Source organism: Rhinolophus hipposideros, assembly GCF_964194185.1.
Source record: "Rhinolophus hipposideros genome assembly, chromosome: 15".
Taxonomy (NCBI): Eukaryota; Metazoa; Chordata; class Mammalia; order Chiroptera; family Rhinolophidae; genus Rhinolophus; species Rhinolophus hipposideros.
This window is the reverse complement of record NC_138061.1, coordinates 33,052,485-33,075,658: the sequence shown is the minus strand read 5'-3', so window position 1 is coordinate 33,075,658 and position 23,174 is coordinate 33,052,485. Positions and strand designations below refer to the sequence as shown.

At 40.0% G+C, this 23,174-nt stretch overlaps 1 protein-coding gene across 2 annotated transcripts in view; it reads left to right on the top strand.

The window, feature by feature from the left end:
• Nucleotides 1-15,732: 15,732 nt before the first annotated feature.
• The window catches only part of PTEN (phosphatase and tensin homolog), an 81,831-nt gene continuing 74,389 nt past the window's right edge, over nucleotides 15,733-23,174 (top strand). The window contains exon 1 of one of the 2 annotated variants that reach the window (XM_081075096.1): nucleotides 15,733-16,698. In XM_081075096.1, coding sequence (XP_080931222.1) covers nucleotides 16,620-16,698 — 79 coding nt within the window. In that variant the 5' untranslated portion in view covers nucleotides 15,733-16,619. The remainder of the gene's footprint in view (nucleotides 16,699-23,174) is intronic. The other variant, XM_081075095.1, reaches the window with a different exon arrangement.

Genomic DNA, 23,174 nt, shown 5'->3' with positions numbered 1-23,174 from the left:
CCACTGCAAAGCTCAGGATTGGATTTAACTAAGGTCTGATAAATCTTAAGATATTTCCATATTGATGAATTGATCTAATTTATTTCTTTTCACCAGTGTATAATATTTCATCATATAAAAATATAAAAACATCATGTTTTCTTTACCCACATTGTTGTACATTTAGGTTCTTTCTAACTTCTTGCTATTTCAAGTAATGTTACCATGAACATTCCTATATGTTTTCTATGCACATGTATGAAAGTTCCACCGGAGTAGGGGTCTTTAAACTTTTTGGTTAGCTTACCCCACAAACAATTTGGAAAAGCTTTTTCTCCTTCTATACATTTTAGAATTAAAATTAATTTTTTTCATTATAAATTTAAGTAGTTGTCAAGGAAGTAATTTCCTTGTAATGTAAACGTTAACTTTAAAAGTAGAATTCTTAAGTGCATGCAATGGAATACAAATACCATAGTGATTTGATACTCACCATTACTCATCAAAACATCAACAACACAAACAGCTCTTCTTGTACAGTGGGGAATTTCACGTCACTCCTTTTTTTTGGACTTGAATTTTTTCCCCCACAGATTTTTATCTAAATGTATTATATATTATGTGTGAATATCTTTTATCGGTCACTTTTATATCTCTCTGAAACAAATTTTACATAGAAATTTAAATTAAATTATGTAAAATTCCTTTGACCATACGACTCCTAAGGGTTAAAAATTTTTCTGAATTGAGTTATCATTAAATATTTTTAGGGGGCCGGCCCGGTGGCTCAGGCGGTTAGAGCTCCCATGCTCCTAACTCCAAAGGCTGCCGGTTCGATTCCCACATGGGCCCAGTGGGCTCAACCACAAGGTTGCTGGTTCAATTCCTCAACTCCCGCAAGGGATGGTGGGCAGCGCCCCCTGCAACTAAGATTGAACACGGCACGTTGGTCTGAGCTGCCACTGAGCTCCCAGATGGCTCAGTAGGTTGGAGCATGTCCTCTCAACCATAAGGTTGCCGGTTCGACTCCCGCAACGGATGGTGGGCTGTGCCCCTTGCAACTAGCAATGACAACTGGACCTGGAGCTGAGCTGCGCCCTCCACAACTAAGATTGAAAGGACAACAACTTGACTTGGAAAAAAGTCCTGGAAGTACACACTGTTCCCCAATAAAGTCCTGTTCCCCTTCCCCAATAAAATCTTAAAAATATATGTATTTTTAGTTCATAATTGATCGGTTAAATAATTTTAAATATTGATAAGTATTTAACAAAAAAGAAATCAGTGGTCCTTTTAAAAATTTGGTTTGTATATCATAAATGAATTTTACTTTTTTCTAGGAGATACGTTCAGCTTCAATTTATCCCTAGTTTTTGCTTTTATATTGTAAACACAAAGGAATATTATTCAGATAAGTAATAGATGACAATTGGAAAAAATTGTTTTAGTGATGTCACTCACTTTTTGAAAGCTTTCGAAATTATATGCTACACATCACTCAGTAATTTTATTTTTAATGATTTACCAGGGACCATTGAATAGGTCTTCTTTCAATTTACTAGAAAACAAGTAATGTTGAACAATATAATGTTCAAAAGTTTTGTAGGTCAATAGAATCATTCAGATTCTCAACACCAATATTATTTCAGATTGTCTCTTTAGTCCCTTGCATGTTTTTACACTTGGGGCAGCACATTGTTTTAGCATTCAGATGGAGAGAGGTATACCTTTCTCTTCTAAAGTGGTTGAAAGGTCTACTGTAAAAGGGTAGGGACTAGGAACTATGAAAGCCACTCAACTATACTGGTTCTCAGGTAAATCACATGTGGGAGGGAATATAGAGAGAGGTTAAAGATCTGACTTAATTCAGTTCTCTAGTTTGAAGACCACTACTCTCCGGTTTATACTCAAAGTAGAATTGCTAGTGTTGCATCTTCTAAGCTGTGTGACTGGTTCACTGGACCCACATAACTGAAGACATTGCTACACCTCTCAAGGACCCGAGAAAAGTCCCTCTGAATGTCCATCTACGTGAGTCATGGGAGTTTTCTAACTTTGGGAAAATCCCATGGTCACTTTATTTAAATAACTGGTGACCAATGAGTAGCAACCCATCAGAGTTCTATGAGACACTTAATATTTTTTTCTGTAATTTGCTTTATGACAACCTCTGGAAGTATTTTTATTCATGGCTTTCTTTAAAGGGCATCCTTAGTCTACATCAACCAAGATGGTACAAAGTCAGCACTGTACTTGGTTACGTTCTGTGTCCTGAAGCAAAAATACCTTTACTCTCTGTTAGTTGCAGAATAAATAGATGTCTAGTGGAGAAGATTATTAGAAATATTGTATGCAGTTTGGGAGAACTAGAAATTAGGATTGCTTTACCTAGCTTCTGATAGCAAACTCAAGCCAAGGAACGCCCCCAAGGTAAGTAAGCTACTACTAAGGAGCAAAAAATTTCTGGTTTTCAAATTTCTGGATGTAGTTGCAAAGGACTGTACATTTCAAAAATAGAATAATAGCCATTCTCAGGCAGGAGAATGATACTTGACAGACTGAGAAGATTTTAAGTGCCAAATTCAAATCATAAGGAAAAATTAACTGGTTAATAGGACAAATGCCTCTACATTGTGAAATAAACAGGATTCAAAACACAGACGATCCTATTTTTACAGTTAGAAGTTATTTTAAAAATCATAAAGACAACAAAATATATTTCATGGTTAGCAAGTCCATCAGAACACATTAATAATACGGCACATCTTAATTAAGACCTCCCTCCTACCTGCTTCAACTGGTGATACAGGAAAGGGGTGATTCCATGGGCTATAGCAGCCAGTGGCCTGGGACTGCACTCTGGGAGACAGTCGAGCAGAGGTGCTATGTCCAGGAAAGAAATTTCAGGTAAGAGTATAAGTCAGAGCTAGGTAAATGATGGGTTCCCCACCCTCTTTAGAAAATAGACTGTTTCTATCCACTAACTTTCTCCCAGTTCCCCAACTTCAGGAAATTTATGTTAATGATTTGACGTAGTCTCAAATTAAGTTTTAATACCATGACCTTTGCTTACAGACCTCCTTTTCCTCTAGGGTTTCCTGAAATGTAAAACATGTATGTTGCGTAAAAAATGCAATGCATTTAAGTAGAATTAAGCAGCAAAAATCCACAAAAGAGATCTCTTCATTGATTGTATTTAGGAAAGATAAAATTTCTCTTTTAAGCTAGGTCTGACAATGTTAGGTTTTCTCATGGTATTTTTTTCTGATGTTCCTACCAGATCAAAAAACCTAAATCGCAACGTGAGTATCTTTTGAACTTGTTAATCCTAAGACATTGTTAATAAAATAACGTAATTGGTCAGGTCTAGAACTGCTTTACTTTATCATTAAGTGGAACCATGGAACTAAACAGTGCCCTGCCATTGGGCCACTAAGGTTAGGTTTTTAAAACAATTATTATCATTAGTTTCAGGTGTATAAAACAACATAATGATTAGACATTTACACCCCTCACAAAGTAATAACCCCACCAAGTCTACTATTCCTCTGACATCGTATATAGCTGTTACTATACCATTGATTATATTCCTTATGCTGTACTTTACGCTCCGTGACCGTGTGTGTGTGTGTGTGTGTGTGTGTGTGTGTATTTAATTACAGTTGATATTTGATATTATTCTACATTAGCTGCAGGTGTACAACAAAGTGGTCAGGCATCTACACAATCTATGAAGTGATCCCTCCAATAATTCCAGTGCCCATCTTGCACCTTACGTTATCTATACAACATTATTGATTATATTCCCCATACTGTATTTCACATCCCCGTGACTATTTTGTGATTACCAATTTGTACTTTCGAATCCCTTCACCTTCTCCCCAATCTCCCTACCCCCCTCCCATCTAGCAGCCATCTGTTTTTTTCTCTGTATCTCTGAATGTATTTCTGTTTTGTTTGCTTGTTTATTCTTTTCTTTAGATCCCATATAAAAGTGAGATCACATGGTATTTGTCTCTTGGTCTTTCTCAGTCTGACTTATTTCACTTAGCATAATATTCTCTTGGTCCAAACATTTTGTTACAAATGGTAAGATTTCGTTCTTTTTTTAAAAAATTAAATATAAATTAAAGATACTACATTCATGGGGTTGAAAAATCAAAAAGCATGAAATAACTGCAATCACATACCATGTGAATTATGGCCTTTGGAGTTGTGTAACTTAGCAGTCTTGAAAATGTCATCTTCCTACCTCGTCTCCTAGCCATATCAATTTCTTTTATATTGATACATAGAGGCGAGGAGGAGGAAAATGGGGATAAGACCAAAGAGACTGGCCAGAGAGAGGACAGGAGACAGGAGAGTAGAAGAATGGATGGAAGAGAATTTCTTAGTCTGTTCAGGTTGTTACCACAATATACTACAGACGGGGTGGCATATAAACAATGGGAACTTATTTCTCAGTTTTGGAGGCTGAAAGTCTGACATCAGTTTTTGTGTCTACTAAGGGCCTGCTTCCCAGTTCATAAAGGCCTCCTTCTAGAGGTAACCTCATGTGGCATGGGGAAAGGGGAAGGGAGCTCCATTAGCCTCTTTTACAGGGGCGCTAATCTCATTCATGAGGGCTCTGCTCTGATGACTTAATCACTTCCCAAAGGCCCCAGCTCCTAGTACCATCACCTTGGGGGTCAAGTCTCAACATAAGAATTAGGGGTTGGGGGGTGGGGCAGAAGCATTCAAATCATAGCAGAGGGGAAAGACTGAGTTTTTATACAAAGAATCAGCAACTTTCTACCAGCCCTCTCTTGCAATTGTCTTTTGTGTGTATGTGTATTTGTATACGAATAGAAGAGGAAGAAATGAAAAGAGTAAAAGGAAAAAAAAACACTTATCTGAGGAAGAATAGTAATGAGCCACCAGGAATTTTTAACCACATGTATGTATTAAATAAATAAACTTCTTTGTATTGTTTTTTCTCTTCATATCACTTTCATCTAGTCTTCACCAAGTACATTTTATTATTTTCAGATTTAGGTTTTGGGGGAAAATTCAGAACTGATAGTCATGAACTATTCGTGGAAGAAAGAGAAGCAGGGATTGAGGCCTCTACACCCTTCATACCAGAAACAAACTAACCATTCTCCAGCACAAATTGGCCTGGTGGATTCCAGAATTAAACTTTCTCTCTGCACTGTCTGCTCAGACTGCAAATAGATTAACTGATTTTGTTTTCAATTACCGTTGACATTCAGTATTATTTTATGTTAGTTTCAGGTGTATAGCATAATGGTTAGATATTTATATAATTTATGAAGTGATCCCCCTGATTTGTCTGGTATCTACCTGGCACTATACATAGTTATTACAATATTATTGACTATATTCCGTATGGTGTACTTTACAACCTTGTGACTATTTTTTAACTACTAATTTGTACTTCTTAATCCTTTCACCATTTTCACCCAGCTCCCCAACCCCGCTCCCACCTGGTAACCATAAGTTTGTTCTCTGTATCTATGAGCCTGTTTCTGGGTTTTTTGTTTGTTGTTTTGTTCTTTAGAGTCTACGTATAAGTGAGATCATGTGGTATTTGTCTTTCTCAGTCTGACTTATTTCACTGAGCATAATACCCTCTCGGTCCACCCAAGTTGTTGCAAATGGTAAGATTTCATTTTTTATGGCCGAGTAATATTCCATTATATATATGTACCACATCTTTATCCAATTGTATATTGATGGGCACTTAGGTTGCTTCCACATCTTGGCTATTGTAAATAATGCTGCAGTGAACATAGGGGTGCATATGTCTTTTTGAATTAATGTTTTGGATTTCTTTTGATAAATACTCAGAAGTGGAATTGCTGGGTCATAAGGTAGTTCTATTTTAAAAATTTTTTGAGTAATCTCCATACTATTTTCCATAGTGGCTACACCAATTTGCCATCCCACCAACAGTGCAGGAGGGTTCAGTTTTGTCGCCAACACTGTTGTTTTTTGATTTATTGATGACAGCCATTCTGACAGGTATGAGGTGACACATCTCACTGTGTTTTAATTTGCATTTCACTGATGAGTAGTGATGTTGAGCATCTTGTCACATGTGTGTTGGCCATCTGTATGTCCTCTTTGGAGTTATGTCTATTCAGGTCCTCTGCCCATTTTTTAGTTGGATTGTTTGTTTTAATTGATGTTGAGTTGTTAGATTAACTGATTTTGAGCCCTGCCGAAGATACTGTATCTTCTATGCATGGCACCATTTTTATTGACTCCCACTCTTCAGTAGGTGGCAGTGTTCTCTTCTATTTCCAGTGGCTTTTGGCATTTCCTTACTTTTGGCGTTTCCTTCCTTTCAAAAGAGTATGGTGCCTTTTCTTTTTTTCAGTGCACATGTAACAGCTGCCTCTTTTATATCCATGTTTGGAAGATAATGTCCAAATGATTTTAGGAACTGAGGCAGAGAACCAAATTTGCAATATGCAGCAATTTGTGTTTTCAGTTTTGATCTTTGAGGCTCTGATTCTCATGGTCTAATTTTCACAACAGTTCAGGGCAGAGTGTGAGCACCAGTAATTGTATTGTTTACTTGTTCCCGTCTTTCCCTATTCCAATCCCTGTTTATTGTCTCTACTTAGGCAGTCTTCTTGTTCCCTTCATTCACCAGTGCCCAAGGCTTGAAATTCCATTAAAAGCCATCTCTAGTCAAATTTTTCTCTAATTAACTTTTTTAGTTTTCTATAAAAGTGCAGTTTTATTCCCATCTTTATTTACTGAAGGGATATCAGGAAATTTCCCAGTCTCCAGTCTAGGATCCCTCACTGAGTAGTTGTGTAATCTGCACATGTAAACCCTTTGGGCTTGTTTCTTCGTATGTAAAATGGGGTGGGTGAACTAAGGGATCTTTGAGTTTTCTTGTGTCATAAAATAGTCCGCCACTGCCTTGAATGGTGGTGGGACTGTGGTACTATATGATTATTTCTGGTGGAAATTTTCTTTAAGCAGCAAAAGTCATTAAATAGTGCATAGAGTGAAGAGTAGGTCTAGTGGAGAGAGCTGATTTAGGGAAAGAGGCTACTCAGGGTAAGATACAACCTGTCTACTGTTCAGCATCTCTATTAGCACTTAGGGCAAATATTCTGTGTTTCTATGGTGAGCAGACAACAGACAGCCTTCAATTTAGCCTTCAATACTGGAAATACCTTAGTGTGCTCATTTATTAAAAAATATTAGAGTGGAACTCTCACCCTGGTTTATTTGATATTTTTTGATAGTAGTCAAATTTATTTTTAGTCTTAATTCTGTTGGATGACATCACTTTTTTACCTTAAGGAAATAATGAATGATCATTGTATAAAATTTTCACACCACACAGAAAGCAATAAATGAAAAGAGAAATTCCTCTCCCTCTGAATCCCTCCCTCCCCATCCTGTCCTCAGAGGTAACCAGCATTATCTTTTCTCTTGTTCATTCTTCCAAATATTTGCCATGTATTTATGCAAACACATATACATATATGTATTATCACTTTTGTTTTATTTCACTATTTTGATGACCCCTTTTTGTGACATGTATTGATCCTAGAGTAGAATTATATATGTAAAATACATGAGTAAGAAAATTAAGAGATTACAGGATTAAGGAATACAATAGATAATAAACAGAAAACATTTCAGTTGCTAATCAAATTGAAAACGAATAGTGATGATTCTTAAGTGACAGTCTAGGCAGAATTGAGCATGGAAAATTGTCTGCTCTAAGGTGTCATTTGTAGGGGACAAGGTCATTGTGGTAGATGACTACCAATAATTCCTCCATCTCTCTACATGCTTACTACCAAGAGGTGGAGTCTATTTCCCCTCTGTTGAATCTTGACAGGCTCTGTTACTTGCTTTGGTCAATGGCAAGAATGAGGCAAGAATGATGCTATTACAGTTTTGGCCCTAGAAATGGCAACTTTAGTTTTTGCTGTCTTGGAAGGTAATCACCACGTCTGGCTACCTTGCTGGAGAGAAAGGCCTGCTAGAGGCAGTGTTCCTCTAGAGCAAGGGTGTCCAAATTTTTTTCAACGTTTTTTACCAAGGGCCATATGCGGTAAAATACACAGTCGGGCCACTCACTCGAGGTGAAGTAGTATTGCCTCACCTGGTTTATTTAAGTAAACTAAATATATTTTTGGAATTTGTTGCAGGCCAATTAACAATGGATTGAGGGCCACAGTTGGCCGGCGGCCGCATTTTGTACACCCCTGCTCTAGAGGATAAGAGACGAAGGAGGGAGCTAAGTCTAGCCAGCCCCTAGCTATTCTAGCCACTCTAGCTGAGGCACTAGACATGTGACTGAAGCCATCTTGTATCCTCCAGCTCAAGTCAAGCCACTCCAACAAATGCTACATGAAGTACACACAAGCTGTCACCCCTGCATCCTGTCTGTATTGCAGAATGGTGAGCAAGAAAATGGTTGTTGCTGTTTTACACTGCTACATTTCGGGATAATGCGTTATGCACAGTAGACAACAGAAGTTGATGTCTGAAAGTTGGTTGCTGGCATAACAAAAATCTAAACTATGTAGCACTGGCGTTGGGACTGTGCATTGGACAGAGATTGAAAAGGTGATGAGGGAAAGCTAACCTTTTTCTCTAAAACAATTAGTTTAGCTTTAAAAAATTTTATTTTGAAACATTTTCAGACTCATAGAAACGTTGCAAAAATGACACAGGGTTTATGTATATTCCTCATCCAGTTGACCTAATCTTAATAAATTTCATAGCCATAGAATAATTATAAAAATCAGGAAATTAACATAAAGTACAGACCTTGTATGAAATTAATCAGTTTTTCTAGTGTTGTTTTGTTTTGGTTCCAGGATCCACGACGGGATTCCATGTCATGTGCACTTAGTTGATCTGTCTTCTCAGTCTAGGGAGGAGACTCTTTTTTGGGGGGAGGAGGAGACTCTTAATGGAGGCTATAAGAATAGTGAGGAAATTGGTTTTAGAAGCTAGAAGCTAGAGAATTGGTGTTATGTACTGGCAAAATGGTCGCCAACACTTGTGTGTAGTAAAACACAGAAGATAGAAAATGTACCTAATTCAAAATGAAATACCAAAGTTTCAGTTGGCTTCCATTAGTTATGTAGGATGGTATCACAAGAGTGATGTGTTAAAAAAGGAGCTATTCAGTTTTCCAGCAGAATATAGGGGAAATCTACAGGGCCTAGGAGAGTCTTTTTCACTAGCAAGAGCCTCAAAGTAAGAAATGGTCTCAGGGGCCTGCTTGTAAAATGTGGCCTGAAGGGAAAGATCTAATCAAGATTCTGTATTAAGACCTCTAAAAAATGTAAGATATTGTCTTAGAGACCCCCTTATCTAGACCAAAGGGCTTCTAGGAATCTTAAGGGCAGTCCAACAGCAGCCACCTTAATTAGGCCCAAAGTAGAGGTTTGTTTTTAAAAAAATTAAGTATGTTGCTTTGTGGGCAAGGAGTAAACTCATTAATAAGTGTCATAGAAAACCCACAACATTTTAAAGAGAATTGTATTGATATAACCACCATCAGCTTAGACTAAAGAAGGAAATGGTTCAAAACAATTTTTTTTAAAAAGCCTCTGTGTCCCTAAAGTTCTATAGGCAGGGAGAAATCTGAGGGAGCAATTGAACTGTAAAGGGCAGGCAACTTCTTATGGAAAAGGAAGATTGATTCAGAGGTGATAGATAGCCTGGACCCCTTGAGCAGAGCCAAGAACACTAGATTAGGGAACTACACTGAGGGAGAACAACCAGGCCCTCATGGAGAACCAGATCCTTAGAGTCAGGATGACAATGCTTGGCTGGCTTTCAGAATGCTATGGACTGGTGACTACTATGTGCCTTCCATTGCCCCCACCCTGCCCCCGCCTTTGAACAGAAGTGTCTATTGCAGTGATGCTATCCCTATTTCAGCATTATACGTTGTGTATGTAGCTTGTCGTTTTAGTTCACAGGTCTCCAGATAAAGAGGAGCAGCATCTGAAATACCTCATCCACATCTGGGCCTCATGTATGTGACTAGATTCGGGATTTTAGAGCCAAGGCTATCCAGAATGATAATTTGGGGGGAGGAAGTGAGTGTATTTTGCATGTCTGTGTGTGGGTGTGTATGTGTGAATTTTTGTTTCCAGAGGGTGGATTTCATAGAGTGTTTCCAAATATGACTGCTAATAATTCTTGTCACAGCCACTCCTCCCATTGAGAAGTAGAGTCTCTTTCCTCTCTCCTTGGATCTGGGTTGGCCTTATGACTGTCTTTGGCCAAGAGAACACAATGAAAGTGATATTCTGGAAGTTCTAAACCCTGGCTTTAAGAGACCTTTCAGTTTCCACCTTCTTCCTCTTAGGATCCAGTCACCGTGTAAAGAAGCTTGGGCTGGACCCCTGAATGATGAGCAATCACTCACATGAAGAGAGGGAGGCCCCCAGCCACTTCATTTCCCCTAGCTGAGGTGCTGGACATGTGGGTGAAGCCACTCGGACATTCCATCCCCAGCCAAACTCACAGCTGAATGCAATCACGTTTGACCCCATCTGACATCATGGGGGAGCAGAAGAACTATCCAACTGTGCCCTTCCCAAATTGAAGAATTGTGAGAAAACAAATGATGGTTGTTCTTTAAAGTTGCTACGTGTATGGTGGTTTGTTATGCAGCAATAGATAATTGAAACAGTTATCAAGCTTCAGGGTATTTTCTATTCTTTAACTCTACTCCATAGGCTGTGAAGAGGTTGCAAGTGTTAGAGTAGCAAAGTTTTCAAGGAGACTAAATTTCCTAAGAGCTGGACCTCATATGCCACAATCCTTGTTCTGTTCACAGAGTTTAACATAGTACTGGCACGTAATAGACACCCAAATATTTGTTGAATGAATCATTAAGTAACTGGAGACAAGACCCCATGCCATTTAGAAGACAGGCAAAAAGAAGATACTTTAAATGGAGTCTATCCATTGCATTTTCTTTCTCAAAAAGTTATTCTTTGTTTTTTGAAAAAGTGGTATCTCAGAAGCCAGAGGATGTTGTGAAGAGAAAAATTTATAGGAGTGAGGCAATGGTCAATCTTAATTCTTTTTTAGTGTTCTTCCTGTACATAGACAAATGAGGCTTACTCTGCAAAGCATCTGGTACGTGCCCCAATATCTCCTGGTATATAAAAATTATTACATTTTTCTATTACTGGAAGAGCTAAAAAGCAAAATATGTGTTCTGTAAGGCTAGATTTAGAGTTAATATTAAGGGGACCAAAGTAGAATATCCAATAGTCAATTAGGTTGGAGACTAAAACAGGCAAAGCTGTCTTCTCATACTAGGTCTTCTTTTCTATCACCTTCTAGTCCGAGTCACAATTTCTGAATGCCACTTGGACACAGTAAGTGCCTGGTCTGCTCTGTGGTTCTCCCAGAAGCACCCAGCCCAACTTTTATTTTTGAGTTATAAGTTCATACAGCACACCTCTCTACCGAGATGTGAAAGGAGACATAGGTACCATCTGAAATAGCTCCAGGAGAGATTTAGGACACTCATAGATAATAATGGAGATTTAGGAAGAGCTCATAGATTAATAATGGAAACTTTTCGATTATAGTTACTTATATGTTCCATAGCAATGCCTTCTGGGGAAATGTCTTGGACAAAATATCTTTATTCAAAAAAACAGCAATATTTATTGTAATTAGGATAAATTAGGATAAATGAAATAAGGGGAAAGCCTTTGGACAGTTAGAAGAATGGGGTGGTTTAAAGTCAAACATATAATTGTTACATTTTTCTATTCTGTATTATTAAGAAAACAGTGCTTATACAGATTAAAAATAGAGACGATGGCTTAAAGATGAAAACCATTGACTTAGATCTCTATTTGAAAGGTCAATGTGTGGGAGATGAGAAAGGCACTGTAGTGTGCAGAGTGTTCAGCAAAAGACATGTTAGCAGCAGAACCTACAAAGATCACATCAGCTATTTATATCACCCACATCAGGTTGCTGGTCATTTCACTTATCAAAAAAAGTAACAAATGTATTTTCTTTGGACATTCTTTGAGTATAATAACAATACAGTTTGGGAATCAGTTGTTAGAAACTGATAATTAAAGCTGCTTTGTCATGTTCACTGTTCTATGTAGTTAGCCTCCCAGAAGCTTTATATAATTCTCCCTTTGTTACAAGCTTTTGTTTCTCCCTACGGTGTGGTGTTCTGAATCCAGACAGGTAAAGAACTGAAGTGCTTGGAAACCAACGTGTATTGTATTATATGCACAGCCAACGAGATATTTGCCTTTGAACTTGAAAAAATTATTTAAAAAAAACACCCCACAAATCTTTCTGTACATTAGATGGATTCAGCTACTTAGAGGTTTAAGCTCTACCACTTGGGTAAGGAGATTTCTTGCGTAGACAGAAAAAGTGAAGAAAAACGAAAAATGAAAAAAGATACTTTAGTATTTTCTTCAGGAACCTACTTGACCCTGGGAAAGGGAGGAGATTTTTATTCAGCAGCTCCTAATAATCACCTGATATTGCTGTCAGGCTGGCCAAATATCTACCAACATTGCTGATCCCCTCATTCATCACTAGAGAAAAATAGAGGGACATGAAGTTTCGAAAAGCAGCAAAACTATCTCCCATTTTCTTTCTTCAGCTGATGGAGGTGTTTGTGGGCCAGTCTCATATTCCAGCACTTTAAGTGCTGGTGATGCACATCCTCTTTGCTCCAAAATAACTCTGTGCCATGGGAATTGGAAAGGATCGCTCCTCATGCCTAACATGAACAGGGTATAAGTGAACCCATTTTCTTCCCAGGAAGTGGATTTCAGAACTTCTCAGATGATGGAAGAGTAATCCTCACCTCAGGTAGGCTCCTATTTACCTTCATTTGACTTCATCTTCACTTTGCCTTTTCTCACCAAGTAGTAGTTGATATTCAATTGAGCACAGCTCAGGTTCTTACCATGCACCTAGAAATCAGACACCTTGTCCTTGGTTATTTGTAAAATAAAGAAATCTCTAGCTCACACTAGGCTGAGTGGACAGCATTTTCATCTTTGGAAACCAAAGTAGGAGTAGGCCTTTCTCCTACTCTTTCCAAATTGCTCTCCATCTAATTTTCCACTGTGGCCCTTACGATCCCCAAGCTGACCAGGAGGACCACACACAAAGTCAGCTTCCAATAAATATCAACATTGATGGTTCAGCAGGTTGCTAACTCTTGCAGAGTTATCGTGAAAGGATGTTGTATATAAATGGCAAGTTTTATGGAGACTCAGAGATCTCTAAGAACGCTTTAAATATCCCTGGTTTAATTAGTAGTTTTGGAATTAGGTAATGGCCTGTGGCTTCTAAGCTAGGTCTCTTGGGGTTTCTAGTCTTCAGTGGCTGCATGCAACTATGATGTGCTCATACAATCTTCTGTCTCATAAATTGAATAAAATCCACTTCAGACCTTCCCAGGCACCTATTCTCAATTACTGCAATACACATGCAAATTGATCCCTATTCTTCCAGATCTAAGGAAAAAAAGAACCAGTGCCTCAGCCTAGATCTCAACTCAGATACTTTTGGACTCCAATTGTCTCCTTGAGTTCTACTTCCCAGGGGAAAGAAAAGGAAGAAATTCCTAGATTTATGCCCATTTTCTCTAAGCAGAAGGTGCTTAGAGAAAATGGGTATCAACTCGCTTTGCAGCTGATCAATGTCGGGATAAATGCGCTCCAGTTCTCAGCATTTCTGAACCAGCTCTTTCACCGGGATAGGTCAACTAAATCGACGCCGTAACCAGATTTGACAGGTTTATTCTGGGCTGACGGCCATTGACTAGGTTCTCCGACTAGATAAGTCACTTGGCTGAGTTTACAGTAGGTGGGGCGCGCTCACCAGCTCAAGGGTAGTGACTGGAAGTTTGTTGCAACATCGTTGAATCCAAGCAGCGGGCTGCAGCAGGAGATACCCTTTTGCCCCGCGAGCAAGGCACTAAGGAACTAAGGCACTAAGGTTCGCCCTAAGGAGCATCGGGCACTAGCAAGGGAGAGGCACCAGACCCCCGGTGGCCCAGCCCCTTCTCTCACGGTTGGGAACGCGCGGTTTTAGCCGAGTCAGAGCTAGGAGTCTCAGGTCTCGGCCATTAAATTTGTTCTGTGGGTAGCAAGCGGAGAGTGGCACCAACTTGGGAACTCTCGCTCTGTGGTCTGCAAGAATCAGCGGCGGCAGCCACTGGTGCGGGAGGCGGGGGCACGTGCTTGGATGTGGGTGCTTGTGTAACCAGCTCCCAGGCGTCAGCCCCGACAGCGCTCCGGTGGGTGGCTCGCCTGAGTCAGTTTTTCCGCCGCGACCCTGTAGGCTCTGGGGTCCCTTGTCCGAACAAGGCGGGAGCACCCCGGGCGAAACCAGCGAACCACTTGCCTTGCCCAGCTCTCCTAGGGGAGTGGGAATTTGGAAAGTTCCCCAACTAGAAACACACGTGACCTCCTCCTGAAAGTAGTTCCGACCGTGGCCGTGTATCCCTCCACCTCCTTTTGAACCCTCCTCTGTCTCTTTGGCCCCGCCTACTCGCAGGGGCTGCAGCTTCCTACCGTCCGGTCCTTCACACATGGGCCAGCAACCCCGGCCTCCAGCGTGCACAACCCGGCTTGGGGAGCACGGATGCTGGCCCTGGGGCGATCCCGGCCGGGTTTTCACAGCGGCCCAAAAGGGGCGGGGCGAGGTAGCCTCGGAGGACCGAGCTTGAGTTCGAGGCGGTGAACCGAGCTGGAACCCCGAGGGGGGAGGGAAGTGCTCAGCCCTCCAGGGGGCGACGCATGGTAGAGCCCACCTGGGGATCCGCTTTCCGTCCGCCTGGACAGTTGTCTTTTGGGACCTGGAAATTCAGGGCGATGCGCTCACACTCAACGTGCTTGGCCGGGAGCTCTCACTTTTAGGGCAAACGAGCCCACTTGCCGTGGAAGCGGGAGGTGGGGCGGTGAAAAAGAGCCGGATGAGGTGATACACACTGGAGACACAATAGGGGGTTGTTCTTTGTGCTGAGACTGACACCTTGAGAACACGGGGGCGGGGGGGAGGGGAATGGAGAGGGGTTTTCTCGGAAAGGCTGCTGCAGTCAAATCCCTGCGAACGACAGTGATCCAACACCGGTGTAAAAGGAGAGTGAGGCTGCCTGCAGGCCGTGCCGGGGAAATCTGGGGGCGGAGGCAAGCGGAGGGGTGTCATCGCTGCAGGGACCGTTCCCGCGTTTCCCTGTACACTGACCGGCGCTGTCACCCGCTCCTTTGCACCTGTGCACAGGTAACCTCCGGCTCGAGTCAGTGACACCGCTCAATGCACCCGCTTCAGCTTTCACCTTCAGCCCACCCTTCCCCCCACAACAGCCTACCCTGCCTCTGGCTGGGCTTCTGGGCACAAATCAAGGATTAGCTAGTTCCCCCATCCTGCGTTGATGAAGAAGCAGCCAAGGCAAGTGCTGCTACCGGCGGGCGCCTCGGAACAAGCCCGAGCGAGCCCTGGGTAGTCACACTGGGCATGCTCAGTGGCGCCCGCAGGTTGGGGGCCCGGAGCTCGTACGCGCAGCAGCCGCTCCTGCCCCCTCCCTGCTCCCCCGGCCCCACGCCGTCCTGCCCTCCCCCGGCGCGATCGCGCCTGCCTCCCGCCTCCCCACGGACTCCCGAGGCGCTCGGGCTCCCCGTGCGTCGGCGGAGGGGGCGGGCAGGCCGGCGGACGGTGATGTGGCGGAACTCTTTGTGCACTGCGGCAGGATACACGTTCGGACGCCGGGACGCGGTTGCGCTCAGTTCTCTCCTCTCGGAAGCTGCAGCCATGATGGAAGTTTGAGAGTTGAGCCGCTGTGAGGCGAGGCCGGGCTCAGGCGAGGGAGATGAGAGACGGCGGCGGCCGCGGCCCAGAGCCCCTCTCAGCGCTCGTGAGCAGCCGCGGGGGCAGCGCCCTCGCGGAGCCGGCCGGCCGGCGGCGGCGGCAGCGGCGGCGTTCCTTGCCTTGTCTTCGTCTTCGTTTCTAACCGTGCAGCAGCTTCTTCCTCGGCTTCTGAAAGGGAAGGTGGAAGCCGTGGGCTCGGGCGGGAGCCGGCTGAAGCGCGGCGGCGGCACCTCCCGCTCCTGGAGCGGGGGGGAGAAGCGGCGGCGGCGGCCGCGGCGACTACAGCTCCGGGGAGGGAGTCGGAGTCGCCTGTCACCATTTCCAGGGCTGGGAAAGCCGGAGAGTTGGTCTCTCCCCTTCTCCTGCCTCCAACACGGCGGCGGCGGCGGCGGCACATCCAGGGACCCGGGCCGGTTGTAAACCTCCCCTCCGCCGCCGCCGCTCCCCCTCTGGCCCGGGCTCCGGAGGCCGCCGGAGGAGGCAGCCGTTCCGAGGATTATTCGTCTTCTCCCCATTCCGCTGCCGCCGCTGCCAGGCCTCTGGCTGCTGAGGAGAAGCAGCAGGCCCAGTCGCTGCAACCATCTAGCAGCCGCCGCAGCAGCCATTACCCGGCTGCGGTCCAGAGCCAAGCGGCAGCAGAGCGAGGGGCATCAGCTACCGCCAAGTCCAAAGCCATTTCCATCCTGCAGAAGAAGCCCCGCCACCAGCAGCTTCTGCCATCTCTCTCCTCCTTTTTCTTCAGCCACAGGCTCCCAGACATGACAGCCATCATCAAAGAGATCGTTAGCAGAAACAAAAGGAGATATCAAGAGGATGGATTCGACTTAGACTTGACCTGTATCCATTTCTGCGGCCGCTCCTCTGCCTGTCTGTCACTCTCTCTTAGAACGTGGGAGTAGACAGATGCGAAAAATTTTCCATAGTCTGGGTGACTATAACATTTACCCCTGGTCGAATGTCTAGCTTATGGGCATTTTGTGCCTCTCTTGAACGCATTGAACGGAGGGTGTGTTCTGCTAGACGGAGCTCTTGCCGGGTTGCAAGTGTCAAAGCACCGATGGGTTTCTTAGCCTATGTAAGGGGTCTCTTCCTAAGGGCTATTGTCCGTTAATACAGAATACAGTACGCGGTTAGTGGATTAGTGAGCTCGGCAATCCGGTCTACTAAATGAGCAGAAAAATAGACGCTTTGAGGTTGAGCATATCTCGATTAAATCTTGGCTTTAGGCCCTAGATCAAGGGTATAGATCAGATTAAAATGAAAATTAGTGTTGCACGTACGCATATTGCATCAGAATCTTGCAGTGATTGTTCTTAGTTTTCTGGGTTGCATTGATAGACTCTTAAAATGTGACTTGGGAGCTGATTTGCATAATTTTAGAAGCCGACTCGTTTTTAGCTTATATGGTGCTCATTGGAGGACAACAGTAGGGTTTGTATGTTTCAACTAAGTTAATTACAACTTTGACCTGTATTTAGGAGTTTTGTCGTTTCACAGCAATGGTGTCTGTCATACCTCATAAGGCGCTTCTATTACATCTTTGTTAAATTTGCCTTTTTCTCTCTTGATGGGGTGATGTGGCACAGGGCATGAAATTTGCAGTTCAAGTAGTATTTTATATTCAGTGCTCGTCACACGTAATAGAATGGAGATTGAGTGTTTTTTGATCCCAGTGATAATGTTGTGTAGGTTCAAGAGACTGTGTAGCAAATGGTGATTGCAGAGATTAAATTTCAGTTCTCACTTGAAATTTAAGTATTGTGATGCCAGAACTGCTGCTCACCTTTTGTAGACTTCAGGTCCTCCGACACCTTTGGGTTTCCCTTAAGTCTACTCCGAGTTGTGTAGAATGTCAACTATGATTTACCCTCTAATAACCAGAAATGCTGGCAAGAGTGGATTACTCCAGCTTAAGATTGTAGGTGTGTTAGCTTTTTCCCATAGTGTTAAATTTACTGAGTCAGCTTGTTGAATAAGATAGAAACCCCAGAAATTTTAACTGTACAGTTTTGGTTGTCTAAAAGTTAGGCCTTTGTACTTCAAAGGGTAGTGGTTATTGAAAGGCATTAATTGTTGTAGTTTCAGATATAATAAACTGGTTTTGATCAAGGATGGGGAGCTCTCCTTTTTGTAGAATGGGAAGTATCATAGGAATTGAATTATTGGTAGGTCAGTGTATAAGGCATGAAAAACAGAATTAAGTTATTGATCTGAGGTGACTGGAGCACTTTATTAAGGCCTCAAATTTGGTGGTGTGAATTGTAGCAATGGACAATATTTAGTTGAAATTATGTAATTGCAGAAGTATTAATAGAGTATTCTTAATAAAAATTATTTCTTAGCAAATATCAGTAAACATTTTGCTTAAAGGTGACACGTGTGTATATCCTAAAAATTATGGGGGAGGTTTTTTTGTTTGTTTTAAAACTTTATATCTGAAGAGGTTTTATTCCTTTGGCTTATGTAGGTGCACATAAATAAATGTGCACAGCTACTTTTGCCTGAGTTTTTGTTTTAAAATGATTATAAAAGTTACTGAAGAAATAGCTTTACAATATACAAAATGTAACAGTTTTCTAAGTTAAAAATAACATTGAAAAAAATAATTGGAAATTTTGCGGGAAATTGCATTAATTGAAAACTTTGCTAAGGCTGAACTTGACCCGCTGTCTAGAAGATATTAGGTAAAAACTCTTCTGATTTGTAATATTGCAAAAGTAGTGTACTACTGGTGTGAATTGACAGTCATCTAGATATATAAGAACAAATTAATTAAATGCTTATTTAACTTTTTTTTAAAAGCCCCAATTCAAAAAAATTTTTAGAATGCTGTTTGATAGAAAGATTCTTTTAGTAATCAGAGTATATGTATGCTATTTTTACTTTATCCATTTGATTTAAAATTATCCGGGTTATAAGACTAAAATTGTTCAATCGGGTTCTTCTTATATGTGAGTAGTGAAGTGGCCATTTCTCCCTTCATTTCAGAGTATGTGTACCTCTATGTGTGAAATTTATGTGACTTAAAACTTTCTCTAAAACTGTCTTTTTCGTTATCGTATGCATAGAAAGCAGTATCAAATATTGCATCAAATGACTAATAACACTTAATTCCTAGAGTTGTGGTTTTATTGAGCCAAATGTTGATAAGAAAAAAAAATCACTTAGGAAAAAGTCAGTGAAGGACTTGCGTTTTCACACTTCCAATAATTTTGATACACCAAAGTACTTTGGTTTGCTTGGTTTCCCTTAGTGTTTTGTGTTTATTGTGGGGGTGGGGGTAGGGATTAAAATGGCCATTGAAGACTGTGGCAGGTTGTAGGATCTATTTCAATAGTTAGCCTGTTGAAAAGTTAATTTCCTTTATGAAAGTAGTGACTGGAGTATTTTCATCTGTGACTTCTCAAAGGAAAATTGGAAGACTGTAATTCAGTTGTAAAAGATTTTGCAAAATTGAATTATTCTAAAAATAATTTGTTGGTAGGAATTTATTCTTAATGTTAGTCTGGAAAGTAGTGCTGAACACGAGGCTATAAAATATTTAGTGCCTTTAGATTTCATGGAAACTTTAGGCTTCTGTTGTATTTTTATCATTTGATAAGTTTATGTCTTCAAATATTAACCTTCATAGGGAATATTTTTAACTTTTGGAGAGTACAGTGACTACTGAAATTAACTGTATTATCTTTTAAGGTTAGTGATTACTGAAACAACTATATTTTCAAGTGTTATTTTTTTCAATTCTATTTGCAATTTTTATTTTACACTGTTATGTATCTGCTAAGTTGTATTTCTTCCCTGAACAACATGACTGGCCCACCTAATTGCTATATGATAATTTACAAACTTCATTTTTATAAAGCTTATTTTAGACTAAACCCATCTGAAAGGAGAGTGATTTATAGTTTATATGACTCTTACTATAAGGAAAAAGGGATTTTATTGCTGTCCATTGTAAATGTTTGCATAATAGTACAATCATCAATGCAGATTTACATTGCTTATAATATACTAAAATACTAAATGAAGAAACGACATAAAATATGTGAGATATAACCATCTTAATTGTAAATTTAGTTTTAGAAAGAAAGTAGAGAAAGTTGCATTTGTGTTTATTTTTAGAATTTTATTTTAACAATAGGAGAAAGATAGCTGGTGAGTTATTATAATTTTTATGTGGAACAGTGTATCTACTTTTTCCAATAACCACCTACAATACACAAATCTCTTAATGATACAAAATTCCTTACTTTTTTGGAAGTGAAGTCTTCAGTTCTTATTTTCAAGTGTTCTCATTTTGAAATTTGCCCCATTTGGTATTTGTTTATTTGATGATAGCTTAATACTTTTTAATAATTTTTAAGGCACTTAAGTAATCACTTCAGTGACTTGTGATGCAGGAGTATTTGCTTTGGGAAAATCAATTCATAAAGTTTCAACATTAATTCACACTCAGTAAACATTCTATTTTAAAATTTTTACTTCGGCCTTTTTAGTAAAACAAAAGTATAGGAAATGTTTTCATATTAATGTCACATGTTAAGTTGGAGTTTGTAAAGAGAAATTTAGAAATTTAGAAGTGTGCATGCATATGATAGGTTTTCAATTACTTAAAATGTTAGGCCTTGGCTGTACTATAAGGATTTAGGTTCCAGAAGATATGTATAAGAAATTTATTTGGTATATTTTTTCCTATAGAGACCATTAGTTCTGAATTTTTATTTCTATTTCGTAGAACCTTCATTCTTATCTTTTCTTCTCTCTCTCTCTCTGTTTTTCTGTTAGATAAATTTGATTTTAAGCAAAGTCAGTATTGGAGAATTCTTTTGTGGCCTGAATTCATTAAGAAAAGATGTTAGGATTTGTTCTAAGGATAGTGACTTAAGACATTGTATCATCTTGTGAGATTGGGGTCAATATGATTTCAGTAAATATTCAGTTCTGTTTCACAGTTGCTTTTTATCTGGTATCTTTGAAATTACTGCAGTTGCTATCAGAGGCATCAGTAATGTTGAGGTTAGACTAAATAACCTTAAGTTAGTAAGGATTTGTTGAGCAACCTGGCATCCTTAATTCTTTTACATAGGCCACGTTACTGCTACATACATTCTTTGCTAGTGGTCAGAGTGTTTTGGTCTGTGAATAATGAGACCTTGTAAGTGTTGAATGTATGCACTTACTAATGTAAAATACTCTTCATTTGTCAGGAAAAGTGAAAGTAGTATATTGGATTTGACTATTCACCTATCCCCTAATTTTTCAAATTTATTTTTCATTGGTTACAGAACAGGTATTAGCAATTTGGTTCTTTTAAAATAATTTGCTCTGGAAATAAAAAGGCTGTTGGAAAAACATGAATCTAAGAAGAATAAACGTAATTTAGGGATGAATTAATTTTGGATGGGAAATTTTACTTTAGTTCAAGTGTAGTTAAGGCAAATTATCTTCATTTGCAACAGTTGGCATTAAAGAGATGAGTGGACATCTTCAGGTTATTAGGTGTACACTTGTTGATAAAGTGTTGAGAATATCGGCAGGTGGATACTGTGGCCGCACCTGCCAGCAGGAGGATATATTCTTAACCTGTCTGTACATAGTGTGGAAAAGAAGACTGAATACACAGAACATTCAAACACCGTGTTTATAAATAATGTGTGTAAATAAATACAAAGTTAACTATCATAATATTTCTTAAAAATGAACATTTTTTTTCTCTAAAGAAGAGGATACGTTGGTGGATATTATTTTAGAATTTTCAAATAAGGTTAAATCTATTTTAAATCACATTAAAATATTGAGTATTTGTTTTATCTACACATTGTGTATACACTGTTTCATTTTAGATTTTAGGATGGCAGGGTAAGCTCTGGAGCCAGACTGCCTGTGTTGGAATCCTGGCTCTGCCCCTTAGTAGTTGGATGACTTTGAATCGGTTAATTAACCCTCTTAATCTATTTTTATCTGTAAAATGGAGATAATAGTAGCTACCCAAATAAAGTTTTTCTTGAAGAATAAATGAGATAATACAAGCAATTCAGTTAGCATAGTACCTGCCACTTTGTAAATACTACTTAAATGGTAACTGCTTCTCTTAAAAATTATAATTTCAGAGTACCCATGTATGAGAAGTTATTTGTATTTTCATATATGGGAAGAGTAGTGATTATAACTGAATTTCCTCAGTTTTTGGTATGTTAGAATTTTAATTGGTTTAAGCTCTGAGTATTTTTTAAACTAGGGGTATTCCTTTAGAAGCTCTGAGTATAAAAAGTCTGTGATTTTGCTGTTTAATAACAACTAGAATGTAAAGCTCTGCTTACCCATACTATTGACCAAAGAAGTTAATCATGCTAATCAAAAAGTATTTGTTTTAAAATACTAAGGGAAGATGAGAACTTCCTATTATGGCATACTAAAATTGAAGTTTTAGAATAAAAACTTGTTGCAATATTAAATTTTCCTTAGTGTTAAAGATAGGTCAAGTTAAATATATATTTTTATTCACGAAGAGTAATCTCTGCCTCAAATGAAAGAAAACGTTTAATGTATAAGAGTTATGTAAACTTTTTATCAAAAAAGGTGTATTTCTTAGCATTTCTTTCCAAGTTCAGATTTTGGAGGAGTCATGCAATTTTAAATGTCTGTTACATTTATTGCAATACAATTTACACTTAATGTAATCTGGTAGTGTATTAATATAGGAATTTAATTTTAGTGTTAAATTGTTGTATTATTGTGTCCCATTTTCACATTTAATCAAGATTCTCAATACAATTTTAAGCTCTAGAAATGGGAAAAAAGAGCTAAAGGATTTTTTTTCTTCGTTTATTCTTACAAGGTGTGGAGAAGGATGAAGACCTGCTTAGTAAAGACTGTTACGAGTGTATAGGGGTCAGTCTCTTTTTTTCCCTTTGCCTGTGCTGGTCTCCCAGCGGTGTCCTAGTACCTTCAGTAGTGAAGCACTTGATTTCCAGGGAGGGTTTTTATTTGTTTAGCATTGCGGAATGAACGGTGCCCTATCTAATTATATATGTGATTATCTGATTATGTGATTTTTGAATATTTTGTTATGTTGTGAAAACTGGCTATATTTTGATCCGTGTCTAGGTTGTAGAATTGAACTGTGCATTTTGACATCTTCTGGGCAAATTGAGTTGTCTGAAACGGGCTCTCTCTCTCTCTCTCTCTCTCTCTCTCTCTCTCTCTCTCTCTCTCTCCCTCCCTCCCTCCCCCTCTCTCTCCCCCTCCCTCCCCCTCTCTCCCTCTCCCTCTCTATAAATGCTACAGGTACTTATGTTTTGCTTTATATCACT